The 17,210-nt window shown below is 40.2% G+C and overlaps 1 protein-coding gene across 1 annotated transcript; it reads left to right on the top strand.

Moving 5' to 3' along the window:
- Nucleotides 1-7,835: 7,835 nt before the first annotated feature.
- LOC110913982 (extensin-like) lies at nt 7,836-8,628 on the top strand. Its single transcript, XM_022158792.1, has 2 exons — nt 7,836-7,864; nt 7,959-8,628. Exons 1-2 carry the CDS (start codon nt 7,836-7,838, stop codon nt 8,626-8,628), a joined length of 699 nt encoding a protein of 232 aa, XP_022014484.1.
- The last annotated feature ends 8,582 nt before the right edge of the window (nt 8,629-17,210 follow it).

The raw sequence follows: 17,210 nt of genomic DNA, 5'->3' as shown, positions 1-17,210 counted from the left end.
CAGCCTCTGTTTAAACACCTTGAAGCTTTGAGCATAGATACGTCCTCGGGTAACCCGTACTGCGTATCTCCTCGAATGGTAAGCGATTCACCACTCGGAGTCTTTAAAACTATCTGCCTCTTGCCGCAAATGATTTGGGCCTGGTTATGGGATAACCAGTCCATGCCTAGCACAATGTCAAAACCCGCTAATTTGAAGGGAAGTAGAGATAAAGGAAAAGAATGGTTCCTAATGGACATTTCACATCCTTCTAGAACAGTTGAGACGGTTTCTATCGTGCCGTCTGCTAACTCTACTTCGTATTTCATATCAAGGGTTTTGATAGGCATATTTAGTAGTTGGCAAAATTTCTGGTCTACAAAGGATTTATCGGCGCCAGAATCGAATAGTACTCTTGCAAATATATTATTTACGAGAAAAGTACCTGTAAGCACGTTGTCGTTCTGGACCGCTTCCTTTGCATCCATGCGAAAAACTCTCGCATTTGACTTCTTTGTCTCTTCCGCCTTCTTGGCATACTTTGGGCAGTTACTCTTGATGTGCCCTTTTTCATTACAACCATAGCAGGTTGCATCCTTGATTTTCTTGCACTCCACAGTCTTATGATCCTTGGACTTGCATAGTCCACAGGAAGGAGTCTTTGATTGCGACTGTGAGTTCGATGCAAATCTGCATTTCCCAGAGTGGGGTTTCTTGCAGATTTTGCAGTTGGGCCTTTCACCAGCTTGTCCATCCTTCTTCGCCTCCGACCCTCGTTTGCCTTCACCGTTTCCACGGTGCTTCTTCCCTGATCTTCGTTAGGTATCATCCTCACGTTTTCTCTTCTCAGCCTCCTTGTTCCTTAGAGTCCTCAGACGGACAGCGTCTAAGGTAAGAGACAAGGAAAGGTCAGTAACTGACCTGAAGGTCGTCGGCCGAGAGGCCTTTACACTCGCCTTTATTGCGGGCTCCAAGCCCCCAATAAAACGGGCGATTCTTCGAGGTTCTGGTGTCACAAGGTATGAGACCAGACGAGACATTGTATTGAAACTCGTCAAATATGCCTGGCAGTCCAGGTTCGTCATCACCAGTGACACAAAGTCAGCCTCGATCTTCTCAACTTCATGCTGAGGGCAGTAGTTTTCTTTAATGAGAGCAATAAATTCCTCCCATGTCATTTTGTACAAAGCAGACTTACCAGATGCCTGCACCAACGCCCTCCACCATGCCAGGGCCTCGCCCTTGAATGACTGAGACACATATTTCACCACATCCCTCGCTGCACACCCGCTGATGTCCACTATAGTGTCCATCTCATCTAGCCAGGTGATACAATCAACAGCACCTTTCTCCCCTGTAAATTCCCGGGGCTTACAAGATACAAAATACTTGTAAGTGCAACCCTTAGCATTTGATGCATCAGTATATTCTCTATCGCGATGAACGCTATTCTCAGTGGACGAGTGTTTGTCGTCATCTTTCTTGGGTTCAGAGGGTGGTTTGGAGTGTGTCTTTGGTTTAGAGGGTGGTTTTGACACGGTTCTGCCTTGGGACTCAGTATATTGACGATCAAGAGCTGCCTGAACAGCATTGTCAATCAGACCCTTCAGTTGTGCGCCTGTCAAATGTACTGGCGTATTGTCGTAGTCATTATCATTAGTATGGCTATTCTCTCCGTTGGGATCCGCCATTGTAACTTGAATCTGTTACAGAAGATAACAAAATTTTATTCAGGAGATTATTATATAATCGTCTTTTATGACAATTTGTCAACCATGGTACAGAGACCATATTTGGTTAACTTATTATTTCATTACATATTAGGATTTGAATATATCCTATTTCAGCTATATAAATAGTATTGGCGGCATAAAGCCTAATCATGATGATGTTTTGTAATCTTAGCCGAGATTTCAGAGAATCAAAGGCATAGAGATTTGAACCGTAGTTCTTTTATCTCTTTCTGACAGGGAGTCATAGACCACCACTGCCTTTTGTCGTTATAAGACAATTATTACGGCCCATAGGCACTACACCTCTAATGGATGTTTTAATATGGTTGGCCCGTAGGCACTACATCTCTAATGGATGTTTTACTAAGGTTGGCCCGTAGGCATTACATCACTAATGGATGTTTTTATAATACTGGCCCGTAGGCACTACATCACTAATGGATGTTTTTAATAACATTGGCCCGTAGGCACTACATCACTGATGGATGTTTTTATAATACTGGCCCGTAGGCACTACATCACTAATGGATGTTTTTAATAAGATTGGCCCGTAGGCACTACATCACTAATGGATGTCTTAATAAGATTGGCCCGTAGGCACTACATCACTAATGGATGTTTTAATAAGATTGATCACCTTCATTGGTGATTTAACCCACGATTTATAAATCATTTAGTTGGGTTTTGAAATCCTTAAAGGATTATTGTATAAGAATGACGTGCGTGATTTTAACGAATCACATATGCCATGATCGTTAACATGCGTACAGAGGTTAACAGGGAATCAGAATCTTTTCAATTAGGTCGTACCATCTTGACTGGATCTTAAAAGACACCAAGCTAGGTTTCACCTTTTAAGATTCTTTATTTAGGCAGATCAATTAAAAGGAATGGTTTCGATTTATTTTATACATATTAAAACAAAACTCATAACATACATTCCAAAATCTCAAATACAATTACATATTGCCCTAAACGGGTCTTTCAAATAGTACATACCTCCATAGAGGTTTAAAATAAGTGACAAGTCCACGCAGGGACTAATACAAGATAGGTGTCCATGTAAGGACTCAAAGATAAGTCCACGTAGGGACTGAAATACGACAAGTGTCCACGCAGGGACTTATTTCAAAATAGAAATTACATTAGTACAACTATTAAGGGCTAATGGTCACGTTTCTTCTTTTTGCCCTTTAGTAGGTTCGCCAAGCCTTTGAGAAATCCTCGGTGGCTCTTTTTCTCTTCTTCGAACTCTCTCTCCACACGATCTAGTCGATGGAGTATCTCTTCCTGTTCAGGAGGAGAAAATCGTGGTTGTGGCGCTTGATGCGGAACTGGAGGTCTGGGAGGTATTGGATACCCATGAGCTGAGTAGTCCGGTGGTCCCATGTTTCCATGTGCTCCGTCAGGGTAGCGCGCATTATATCTTGCCGACACCACATATGGGTCGCGCTCATAGCCGTAGTTGTATTGTGCTTGTGACGGTTCGAACGGGTTATAAGCCGTTGGACCCGTGTAAGCAGGTATGGGTTGGTCATACCCAAATGGTGGCGAATTTTGTGCAGCTGGTGCGGAGTTCGCCTCCTGTATAGGACTTGAAGGTCCTTCTTCTCGTAGTGGCGGATAGTGGCTACTACTAGAATGTCGAGGAGTGCTGAAGTGAATACCCCCTCCTCCTCGTGTAGACATATGAGCATTTGTCCTCCTACGCCTTGGCGGATCAGGTATTACTGGTTGTGCCGGTGGCGGAGGTGGTGGCGTAACTGCCTCAAAGCGTGAATCCTCAGAGGGATCCTGTGGATGTCGCGGTTGTTGAGATGTCTGTTGAGGTGGCGTGTAGTACCACTCATGTCGGTCAAATAACGCTTGGAAACTGTCTGGTCCCTGATAGGGTGTGCCATGGAAGGATGACCCATCAGAGACTTCTATCGGATGCGTGGGCGTACCACGAGCTGGTTCAGTAGGATCCTCATCTTCCTCCATGGGATCTTCAGAAAAGTGGTCTTGTGGCCCTAGTGGAACAAAACCTGAAGGTTCCTGTATGTAGTCAGCCGGATTAAACTGACCTATGTAGTATGGAGTAGGGTCGTCATAATTCCGGGTCGATACCGAACGTTGTAGAGGTATGAAGGAAGGTTGTGGGTTGTTGGGATCATTCTCTGAGTTTGGTCCAAAGGAGTGCCGATAAGATGGCGTCGAGCTGTGCGAAGTGGAATGCCTCGCGGGTTCGTAAAGATCTCTTCGTCGTTGTGGTTCTTCACTCCGTGTCATCGAAGGATGTCTTGTACCAGATGGTCCAGCTTCGTTATCGTGATGTGTCACGACTTCTCCTCTGCCTCTTCTTCCCCTTCCTCTTCCTCGGAATATAACAGGTGGCATTTTCCTGCTCCAAAATTTATTAAAAATCGAATCGAAAATAAAGACAATAAGGAGTATTAATCCGAATTTGTCCTAAGTTCTTGTCTAGACTCAAGTATGTGCAATTGTGTCATTGAGATTAAACACAATAGGGTAGTGTTTAATTCACTCAACGTTGGCTCTGATACCAACCTGTCACACCCCGATTTCCACGTGTTTCACCGGTGGGCCCGGTGGGGGATTACCGTGACGATGTTGGCAACAATATAGTCAAACCACACAATTATATAATGCACAGTGGAAGCTTAAGATAAATATATAAACTTCAACCTCTGGTTGTAATATCAAATGTATTACAGAAGTTGAATATATCCACAGCGGATCAAAAAGTAATAAATATTGTTCATTCAGATTCAGCATCGAGTTTGCGAGACTATGTACGATGCTTAGGACGCCTATACCAGCCCATTCCGTATAGTACCTGCACTTAATCTTTTTGGGGAAAATACGTCAGTTTACACTGGTAAATACATTCAACTGACACATTTGAAAATGTTTATTAAAATTGATTTGAATGCACAAGGCACAAACTCTTTTATAACTTGGGAAAATTATAATAAAATCTTGTGAACGTTTTACATGTTCTTTTATGCGTTCAGTAGCCCGGGTCGTGCCGGGTTAAAGATTTATAGACACACCACATTGCGTAAAACCGTAGTACAAAAACCAACGGCTACGTCTTTTAATTTAGTGTCGACACTTTATACCGGGTGTACGCCTACACCGGGATGTCGATGGTCGTGGCCATTTCGTAAAATGATGCCAAGGATATCCGGGACAACGGTCATTAAACCCCCCAAAGGCTTATAAGAAACAAAACTGTTTAAATGAGCCGATCATATTATTTAATTAACCACCTAAGCGATGGAAGAATACAATGCTCAATCAAGCGGTATTAATATACCGTAACCCAAGCCCATATAGGGGAAATAAGTTAAAGTATTTACCTTTGCAAGTATATTTCCTTAATTTGGATTAAATCACCGATAGCTTTTACTGGGGCTCCTAATCTGGAACGAAGGTTTTAATTAACCTCTTAGAATCCTAACGAGTCTTTATAATGGCCGTAGCCTAGACCGGTTGGTTCCGATATATATAGATATGGTTTAATCGCGCGAAAAGGCGAAAACCGGAATGGAGTGTGATCCTGACCCAACAAGTTCAGAGACTTGTTTTATATGGGTATATGGTTCACACTCTGGAATTTGGGGTTCAAATAGTATAATTTGACCCGTATCGGCTAATTTATGAAAACTAGTTTCATAAGCCGAACCGTGCACGCAATAGGCGAAACGGTTAACCATGAGAGTCGTACGCTTATTTCCTAAGTCAATATGCCTTAAAGAAGTTGTGATATCAGTAGGATACCTTCCGTGATGCCCGTAACGAGTTTAAGTTAATATTATGCCCCGTAGGGGTTTTTCGGTCATTTTAAAGACTTTTAAAGGGCTTTTCGAGTTCTACAGGAAATCTGAGTTTCCCGAACAGCTTATAAAGCTTTAAAATACTTTATTTATTATTTAAAATCAGTAGCAACTGGAATCGGGTCAAAAGACCTTGTAGAACTCATGTTTTGGCCGAAAAGGGCATATTCGGTATTTACCGAACCGTAGCCATAACCGCAGGTTATGAGCAAGGTAAAAATTATTAAAAATCTTTAAAATTCCCAAAATATTATTTTAATACAGTGGGTAAAAGTTTTTGTGACGAAATCTTGGTTTAGATTGGTGTTATGCTAATTGCGCCGTTAATTACTAAAGTTTACTTTAAATGCGCCATTTAGCATAACTCTCATTCTAGACCTCGGATTGACGTGAAACTTTAAGGACATGCTTATAATTTAATAAGCAAGGTTCTGGTCCGTTCACGTGTCCGAAATACTCGTTTTAATTTCAAAAGGCCGTTACGGTCAACTTTTAGGCGAATGACGGAAATGCGCAAAAGACTCGGATAACTCATGAACCGATCACAGAGGTTTATACCAACATGTGACCTGGTCCTAAGAGAGTCCTAAGGCATATCTATACCTCACTAAAACGGGTCAGAACTGAAGTCAAAACAAAAGTCAAACTTTTGCGACATTCGGCTCCGAACCGGTTCATTATAGCAAATGGTCGATTCAAACGAGCGCAAACAAGTTTGTATACTTATTATTATGTTTTATGAGCGTCTAAACAGGTTTCATAGTATGTACATTACAGATTACGCATAAATCGCTAAAATAGCTTTCTGTTGACTTTTTAACCGCACGTTTGACTCGATATTTGACATAGTTAGAGTGGCGATCAGGGGGAACCCTTTTAGAGGTTTATTACCCACATAATTACCTACTCAAAACCACTTTTGATCCGTCATAAGACTGAACCATTTGCAAGTTATTGTAATGACAACCGTTAGTTACGACGGTTGTGTTTATAGGCTAAAACTATGGAAATGCAGGACCAAAATGAGTATGAACGACTTACAGAAGTGTGTTCTTGCTTATAGAGCAGAGAATAGGACTTGAGGGCTCTTGCAATGACCAGAGATGTGTGTTTTTGGTGTTGTGAATGTTATGTGCATAATGTGGCTATTTATAGCCAATGCCAAGCATCTATGATCATTACAAACACTTACAACAGTCCAGAGATGATGGGTAGGTGTCCCAGAGGGCTATGGGTCGAGTAGGGGGCGCCCATGCCTCATTTATTGGAGATTGATCGTTCATAATGCTCAAAAGTCAAGAAAACACCAACTTTCTGCATCTGGGCGTCTCACGCGACCCGCATGGGAGTTCCCATGCACTTTAACGCGGGTCGCCTGAGTTTAAGAAATCAGACGCGTAATTGAGGTGGCTCGCGACCCGCCTATACTTAAGCTTAACCTTCACGCGGGTCGCGAGAGGCCTGTTTTTCAGATTTTTAAAATCTTTTGAAATGATTACGGAATCCTGGTAATTAATAACGAAATCTTTCGTAATGATTTACCTGACCTTTCGGGTTTGAAGGGGTAACTTTGCGGTTTGGCCCTCGGTTATTTACCGATAGGGGCCTCGTGTTATTTACCCGCATTATAAAGTCCCCGGTTAGTTTATTAATTATTTGGAAAGCCTTAACTTTCACTGTTGACGCTTTTAACCCTTCTCATACGAATCCGAGTATAACTCTCTCGTTTTAAGACGGAACTTCGCGGAATTTGTACAGTATATTCTAGTGAGCGTATAATATTGTTATGAAGCCTTGGGAACGTTAAAGGGTCACTCAGAGGTAATATTAACATGTTGACACAGTTAACCCCTGTAGCTCGTAGTCTCTCACTTTCTTCCGCGTTTCGCTTCCGTACGATCTATGATTTATTCGTTTGAAGGTTCAAGCATTATTTAGGGTTACTATACAGTATATTTACCCTTGTTGACATTTATAACCCTCGAATTTATATACTTTCAAGGTTGGTCAAAATTAGTTCTTTATTTAATATCAATGCCACGTGTAAACAAATGACACGTGTTAACACATCATTGGACACAAAAATTCGAGGTGTTACAGTCACATACTCTTTAAACACCTCCAATTCATTCCATCCATCACCACCACCACCCGCCACCGCCACTCACCACCGGTTTTATTTCTTGTCTTTTTTTGTCTACCAAGCAACATACAGTAATGATTTAGGTAGTGTTTGGTATGTAGGAATGGGAGGTGGAATGGAATGAACTATTGCGAGTGAATGAAAGAAAGTGTGTTTGGTTGGTCAACGTAATGGAATCACCCATTACATAAGTCATTACATTCCCTCAAATTCATTCCATCCACTCGCCCTGTTTTTTTTCCATTCCATTTCATCTCTCAGCCTACGTCACAAACACCACCCATCACCTCCACCATCTACCACCACCTGCGTCATAACCCGCCACCACCACCACCGTCCTCCGCCGCCACCGTCGCCCACCGCCACCGCCATCGACTACCATCATTGCCACCCGCTATCGCAAACCACCGCCACCCTAACCACTACCGTCACCCTCCGCCGACCACCACCACCATCCTCCGCTACCACCACCCGCTACCGTCGACCACCACCACCCATCGTCGTCGCCGCTACCACCATCGACCACCATCGCCGCCACCCGCAACCACGGACAACCACCACCCCGACCACTACCACCACCCTCCGCCGACCACCACCACCATCCTCCGCGGCCACCACTCGCTACCGTCAACCACCACCACCACCTACCATCATCGCCACTACCATCGCCGCCACCTGCCACCACAGACCACCGCCAACCCCGACCATCGCCGCCGCCACCGCTAACAACCGTCACCCACCGACCACCGCCACCCACCACTGCTACCACCGACCACCGCCACCCATCGCTGCCACCGCCACTAGCCGCCACCGATCACCGCCACCACCCATCACCGATTTAATTCATTCCTCATTTCGTACCTACCAAACAACACAATGTAATGATTTATTCCTTTCTTGCATGGTAACCAAACAAGACTATGGAATGTGATGATCCATTTCATTCCTTTGTTCATTCCATTACCTCGTCCATTCCATTCTCTCATCTATTCCATTACGCAATACCAAGCAGACCCTTAGGGTGTGTTTGGGATTGCTTTTTCAACCTTATTTTTTGATTCTTGTGTGTTGAAATTACAAAAAATCCATTTTGTGTGTTTGGTAAAAAAAATTAATAAAACTGCTTTTTTACCTTTTGTAGAGATCAAAACGTGATAATTTAAAAGTAGGTCACCCCTTACTGCAGAAAAACGGGATTTTTTAAAAATTGACTTTTTACGTTGTGATTTGATGGTTAATATCTTTTTTTGTCATTTCACTTATTTATTTTTTAAAATATATATATTTGTCAAACACTCAAATAGTTGATTATTTGATTATTGTGATATCAAACAACATAATCAAATCCAAACACTATCTTTCTGCATCACGTTTTGTTACAGCTAATTATCTGATTCTCAGAGCCGGCTATTGGGCCGGCCAAGCCGGGCGACGGCCCGAGGCCCAAACTTACAAAGGGCCTGAAAAGTTTTTATTAAATGTTATATATTATACATGATATAAACTATCTTTATCATCTTTAGCTATAGCTCAGTTGGTAAGTGTATCTAGTTTTATCGTTGAGGTCACTTGTTCGACACCATCATCTTGCGTTTTTTTATTTGTTTTCAGCTTTCCAGAATTTAAATGCTAAAATGTTTCATTTCTGAAATAATTAAAAGATTGGCTGTTGGTCTATTCTGCTGGTTCATCATTTAGACAAATATAGGATTGGTGTAGGTGACTAGGTTCGATCCCTACATTCCCTTTACAACAATTTTTTTTTGTCGCTTTTAGCTTAAAGAAATGATGCAATGTCAATATCAGTTTTTTTAAGTGCACCTGAGTCCTGACATAAAATAAAATCATATAGAGGCATAATTTTTATTACTACTGCAGTTCATTACATTTTATTAATTGTGCGGGTGCAAACAAGCCGAGCCGAGCCCGAGCTTGACCAGGCTCGAGCTCGATTAACTTATGAGAGCTCGGGCTCGAGCTCGGCTCGATTCGAGCTTTGTTTTCAAAGCTCGAGCTCGGCTCGTTGGTATTTTCTCAAGCTCGATCTCGGCTCGTTTATTATCTATAAATTAATATATTAAATAAAAATAATATAAATAATAGACTTTTTAGGCTCGCAAGCTTGATAAGTGAAGCTCGGACTCGTTTACTAAATAAACTTATTTTTAGGTTCGAGGTCGGCTTGTAAACAAGTTTAAATAAGCTTGGCTCGACTCGGCTTGTTTACACTAAGGCTCGACGAGCGTAACGAGGTTCACAATTGAGGCTCGAGCTCGGGCTCGATAAACAAACGAGCTTTATTTTAGGCTCAAGCTCGGCTCGAGCTCGATAAGGCTGGGCTCGTTTCGAGCTTTTTCTCGAGCCGATCTCGAGTAGCTCGCGAGCCGCTCCGCTCGTTTGCACCCCTAGTTGTGCTTATAAAAACCTGTTGGGCATAATGTTTATTATTTATATCGAGTACTCATATTGTATCACACTAAACAAAACCAAGATTCGATCAATACCAATTATAGGGAGGGGGCCCAAACTTTTTTATTTCGCACGAGACCCAAACGTTTTTTAACATTCTCGGAGACGGCTCTGCTGATTCTGATTATTCAAAACGTGTAATCTATTTTCAAAACTCAACCCCAAACACCCTCTTATTTTATTCTCATATGGTAACCAAACAAAACAATAAAATGGTAATAATCCATTCCATAACCCCATCTATTTCATTACCACCTCTCCCAAATAAGATTTAGGAGTATTGTTCAACCTTTCCCAAAGAAGATTTAGGGGGCTAATGAACCCAAGCGATTCAACCCACTTGAGTATATGTGATCTTTAATACGTTTGACACATGGGCGTGTAATATCCTAAAATATTGAACACTTTCATGATTTTTCTTTATAAATTCGAGCTCACACTCTTTAAAACTCAGAAGCTGGGTTATAATCAAATTAGAATGGATTTGTAGTTTTGTACCATGTTGTCTCGATTTAAATTTTTTTTTAAATTGAATTTTAGGCTTAGTCAGGTCTAATTATGATGGTCAATTAATACATTAAAAAAACTATAAATTAGCAACCTTTTTGTGCATCTATGTCTTGTACCCAATGCTTTGGGTGTTTTTCAAAAAAAATTTGATATTTTCATTTTTCACCCAAAGGTATTTTCTAAATTACTTTTAACCCAAAACTATTTGTTTTCTTTACTTTTAACCCAAAACTTTTTATCTTTTACTATCTATCCTCACAATTTTTTTTTTACTTTCAACTTTAGTCTTTTATAGTTTTCATTTTTTCGCAAATTTTTCGCTTTATGCTTCGTTCTAAATTTTGTGGGTTAACACATCGCAATGTGCGTGCGTGGTGTACCGTTTTTACGTTTCGTTCTAAACTTTGTGAGTTAACACCACGCAACGTGCGTGTGTGAGTGAACGTTTTTACATCGTCTGTTGTTTTTCCCGTTTCACAGGTTCAACATAACGTGTGGGTCCTAAATCGACTTAGTTATAACTAAAGAATCCCCGCCGCAATTGCGGCGGGTCGTAATTCTAGTTGTGTAAAATGTGACAAGTACAACAAAATTACAAAGTGCTTTTAAGCTCACACATGTTACATGTCTAATTGATTAAGAAAAAACTAGAGTAAACTGTTAAAATGGTCCTTGAGGTTTGGTTATTTTTGTCACTTTAGTCAAAAATCAAATCTTTTGAATCTGGGTCCCTATGATTTTAATTTTGTTGTCATTTTCATCCAAAAAACAGAACCTGGTCAGATTTTTCAATTAACATCTAACTTTTTTGTCTTTTTCCTCCCTTTTAATGAAGGGCAAAGTGGTAAGATTTTTTTAATTTGTTATAATAAAACGTTAAAAGACCATTTTGCCCTTCATTAAAAGTGAGAAAAAAGGAAAAAAAAATTGAATGTTAACTAAAAAATCTAACCTTGTTTTGATTTTGGATGAAGGGTCAAGTTATTCTACAAAGTCTTCTAATTGTAAGAAATGTAAGAAGGATTTATAGAGTGACAAGTGTCCAATAACCTAAAATTAAACCCACTATATCACCACCCAAAACCTAAACACCCACTACCACCCAAAAACCTAAACCCCCTCCCCCCCCCCCCCGGAAAAAAAACTATACCTCACCTCTCCCACCCCCCTCCCAAAAAAAATACCTAACCCCCCCTCCCCGCGGCAAAGAAAAAAAACTATACCTCACCAAAAAAACCCCAAAAACCTAACCCCCCCCCAAAAAAAAAAAAAAAAAAAAAAAAACTGAACACCCACTCCCACCCCCACCCCTCGGCAAAAAAAATTTGGGGTGGGTGATGGGGGGTGTGGGTGAGGGTTTAGATTTTTTATGGTGGTGAATGTTTAAGTTTTTTTTTTTTTTTTGTGTGTAATGGGTTTTTTTAGGTTATTGGACACTTGTCACTTTATAAATCCTTCTTACACTTCTTACAATTAGGATCCTTTGTATTTGATCCTAATCCTTTGGATGAAAATGACAACAAAATTGAAATCACAAGGACCCAGATTCAAAAGTTTTGAGTTTTGAACTAAAGTGGTAAAAGTGACCAAACCTCAGGGACCATTTTGGCAGTTTACTCAAAAAAAAAACTATATAAAAACTTTACCTCAATCAATACATTGTGTAAAGTGATACAACAACAACAACAACAAAACTTTAAGCTTGGCTATGTTACATGGCTAATTGATTAGGAATGAACTATATGAAAGTTTTACCTTTATATGTGTCATTCTAACCATTCCATTGGGTCGTCTTGAAAGCGTGTTGATGATAATACTAAAATGAGTGTGATCGTTTTCTTGAAGAACTATAACTACATGAACAACAAATGATCATCCCAAAGGCTACAGAAATATCTGAGAAGATCAAGGCTAATGTTAGTAATATGACTTTCATGTGGAATGTAGTAAACTCGAGCCGGGGGTCTCACTGGAAGCAGTCTCTCTATTCCTACGGGGTAGAGGTAAGGTTGTCTACATCTTACCCTCCTCAGACCCTACCTTTGCTTTGCTATTGGTGGGATTTACTAAGTATGATGATGATGATGATGTGGAATGTTATAAACAAGTATCAGGTTATAGGGAATTCATTAAAACAATATGTTGTTAAATAGCAGAAAAAACATGCTCTTGCAGAAGTTGGGAACCACATACAATGCCATGTAAGCATGCTGTGGCTGTGATATGGGATATGGCTTCACATGGGATAGAAGTTAGCTTACCAGAGACATGGGTTTCTAGTGTCTATTGGCTACACACTTGGAAGAAAGTGTATGCCAATACATTTGACTTAATTAATGGTAGGAATATGTGGATACCACCAAATCACCAAAAACAGATTGAAAGACAAAGAAAGAAAAGGAAGAAGAGTGCAGGTGAATTGACTGAAGAAGCATCTAAGCAAGGGAAAAAGACAAGAGCTGGTCAAATTGTTACACGTAAGAAGTGTGGTGGTAAGGGTCATAATCAGAGGTCATGCAAGGGTAATGAAGAAGGGCTACATATCTCACAGGTGAATGATTCAGCTCATGATGTTTAGTGTCCACTTTGCGGTGTTTTTATTTTAATTTAGTCAAGAACAGTGGCAATCTTTTGACAGTGTTTTGGTAATAGTATGTCTATGGTGTTATGTATGGTCATCATTTTGTAATAGTTATATGTGTGGCCTTTTAGTGATGTTAATGTATTTGAACATCCATTTTTGTAATGCATAAACATACTAAAAATGGTTTGAAACATTGCAAATTGGGATAACAATAATAACTGCTAATTTCATTACCAAAACCAAGATACAATAATAACGGGTAATTTCACTAACAAAACCAACATACATTGTTCCCTCACAAACTTAGTGTATCCAATACTATCCATATTACAATTGAGAAAAGCCTACTAATGACCTTCACAACAAATTTAGGTCATTTTTCTTTAATAAAGTACAAGATGCATAACAACCATGTAAACCCTAGCAGACATTTCAGTTTCCTATTTTGATACACAACATCCCTAGCAATCACTTTATTCATTGTATACCTCTCCTAACAATCCATGTATAAATCTAAAGATCTTCGACACATGGTGAGGGTGCCTGACCATTTCACAAAGCCACAACTTGAACCCTCTCTAGCATAGCAAAATAACCTTCGACCTGGATTAGCTTGAGTCCAAGATGTGCGATAGAGGTTAGAGATCCACAAGCACACTACACATTTGACCATGTTGCCTAGCAGTGAGTATTTGTTTGAAGCTTCAAGCGGAATGATTGAAGGTTATGTTTTCTTTTAGTTGTATTTTTAGGGTTTTAAAAATATGGTGTTGGAAAGCTTAAAAGGGAAAAAACATAAATGCCTCTCATTGAGAGGCACGTTGATAAAGATCTTATTCTAGTTGTTAGTTAATAGTCTTTTGTAATTGTGGGAGGGGGTAAGTGTAATTTCTATTTCTATAAATAAGGATTAATAGCCATTTTGGGAGGGAGGAGAGATATTGGATAGTTTGTTAGGCTCATTGCATTAGCATGAGAAGGGCATAGCCCTGGGACCACTTCGGTGGTTAGTTATCCATTGTAGGTCCTTGGGATCATCTTTTTCAATTAAATATAGTTTGCACATTTGATTTCATCGTTTCTTTATTATCTAATTCAGTGTCTATCATTGGTCAGACCTGCCTCACCTCTGCTATCCTTTTGATTTCAATTTCCAGCTCTGTTTTCACGTTTGGACCTCAGATCCAATTCGATTTCAGTTCTGATTATCGGATCTGCATCCGATTTCTAATTCCGGTTTCTACCTCCTAATTCCTCCATCTGTTTTGTTCCTTAAATTTCCGATTCAATCACGGTGAATTAGACTTCTCGTTTGGATACTCATGACCAACATTCAATAGCTTTCAATCTGATGTAGGCTGAAATTAGGGCTTCTCTCTCTGTGTTAGAAGCGGATCGGGTGGAATCGGCTGAATTCCGTAAGGTAATGCTCACTTGGATGAACTCTCAGCATAAGAGGCCTCTTCTGGATCGGGCTCTTCTGGTATGGTTTTCACTTCATCTGGTTTGCAATCTGATTCGATTAATGCTTCTTCTGGTTTACCATGGGATGTGGAAAAGGTGAAATTTCCTGAGTTCTCTGGTTTTGATCCTCAAGGCTGGATCCAGAAGGCTAACCTGTTTTTTGATCTCAATCACACTTCCGATGCTTCTCGGTTGCATCTTGCTCAACTAAGTATGATCGGTGTTGCCCAACACTGGTTTACGATCATCCTTTAGCTTCGCCCTTCCTTGACTTGGATCGAATTTCAATCTGAATTGTTACAACACTTCAATGGTCTCGCAATTCAGAATCCTTATGAACAATTAGCGACTATTCAACAATCGGATTCCATCTTTGATTATATAGACGATTTTGAGTATTTGTTGTCCTTGGTTCCTCGTTTACCGGAATCTCAAACTCTTGGTTATTTTATCACTGGATTGAAGGATGATGTCAAACCAAGGGTTCGTTTACATCGTCCAACTTCTTGCATTGATGGAATGTCTTTGGCTAAGGATGTCAACTTCTTGACTTGGATCGAATTTCAATCTGAATTATTACAACGCTTCAATGGTCTTGCAATTCAGAATCCTTATGAACAATTAGCGACTATTCAGCAATCGGATTCCATCTTTGATTATATAGATGATTTTGAGTATTTGTTGTCCTTGGTTCCTCGTTTACCGGAATCTCAAAACTCTTGGTTATTTTATCACTGGATTGAAGGATGATGTCAAACCAAGGGTTCGTTTACATCGTCCAACTTCTTGCATTAATGCAATGTCTTTGGCTAAGGATGTCAAGTTGATGCTTCGGCCATTGGATTCCAGCGCGGTGTTGATTCGTTTTCGGTACTCTCCAGATGCGGGGTTGCCATCGATGGACTCCGGGATCGGGCATCGTTCGTTGGGCAATACGGTGTCCAAAACTGTTGGGAATTACGGGCCTGCTAGTAGGCAAGTAGGACAACTCTATAGTCCAGCTCATAAGTGCCCGAGTGGGAGAAAAGCATGAAGAAAGGACTCTGCTACAAATGTGGACAACTCTATAGTCCAGCTCATAAGTGCCCGGGGGTAAACTTCATGTGTTGTTACTCAGGGATGATGAATCTGATGGACTCGAGGGGCTGCATTTTCAGTTGGAGCATATAGACAATTTCCACTCGGATGGGTTTATTCCTCCGGTTGTTGGGTCTTCTATCAAGCCTTGAGGACAAGTCTTGTGTTATGGGGGGAGTATTGATACAGATCTTATTCTAGTTGTTACTTAATAGTCTTTTGTAATTGTGGGAGGGGGTAAGTGTAATTTATATTTCTATAAATAAGGATCAATAATCATTTTGGGAGCGAGGAGTATGGATGAGCAAAATGGACCCGGTACCGGTACCGAATTTACCGAACCGGGTACCTTTTCGATACCGATTCGGTACCGATTTTTGACATTTTCGATACCGGTTCGGTACCGGTTTTTACCTTCAAATACCGGTACCGAACCGTACCGTACCGGGTATATTCGGTACCGGTACCGGTACTTTCGGTTCCGGTACCGGTCGGTACCGAGCTCATTCCTAGAGAGGAGAGATATTGGATAGTTTGTTAGGTTCATTGCATTAGCATGGTAAGGGCATAGCCCTGAGACCACTTCGATGGTTAGTTATCCATTGTCCTTATCATCTTCTTCAATTCAATATAGTTTGCATATTTGATTTCATCATTTCTATATTATCTAATTTTGTATCTATCACACGTGAGTGTCATTTAACATCATAAGTAGACACCATTTGGTGCAGGCAGGGTCGGCCCTAAGAATTCATGTACCCTGTTCGAGCTCAAAAAACGTGCCCTTAGGTCTTAACTAAAATAAAAAATTTAAACTAGTTTTTCATACAACTTTGAACCGGATGAAAGAGTTGCCGTCCAGAATTCTTTTTTTATTAGTTTTTAGAAAATATTTGGGTATTGGGCTCACTAACCTAATGGGCTAAATAGTTTAAACAATATGATTTTTTTAAGTGGGCATATGTTAATATTTTTCTGGTTATACCCTATTAAAGAAATTTTTTTACACATATAATATCGGATTTTTTTTTAAAATTACGTGCCCTACGAAATCACGGGCCCTGTTCGGTTGTCCTCCCCGCCCTCCTTCAGGGCCGGCTCTGGGTGCAGGGAACAAAATGACGAAAACATGGTCAGGTAGTATTTTGTCTATTTTTAAACTAATGGGGCAAAAACGTTAAAACTGACAAACCACAAGGAGAAAAAGAAAACTATTTTTTAACTAATCCAACCGAAAATTTTGAATTCTACATATCACTTTTTGCCATGTAATAAATAAATACATATACATATACATACTTTATTAAATACTTATATCTCATTATTCAACTTGAGTTCTAACAGGTTTTTCGAATTCTAATTCATATTTGGTTCACTTTCAAAAAAAATCAAAATTCAAACCACACCAA

The sequence above is a fragment of the Helianthus annuus genome, chromosome 15 (genome assembly GCF_002127325.2).
Source record: "Helianthus annuus cultivar XRQ/B chromosome 15, HanXRQr2.0-SUNRISE, whole genome shotgun sequence".
NCBI classification, from domain to species: Eukaryota; Viridiplantae; Streptophyta; class Magnoliopsida; order Asterales; family Asteraceae; genus Helianthus; species Helianthus annuus.
The sequence above is the reverse complement of the archived record's forward strand: the minus strand, read 5'-3'. Positions and strand labels throughout refer to the sequence as shown.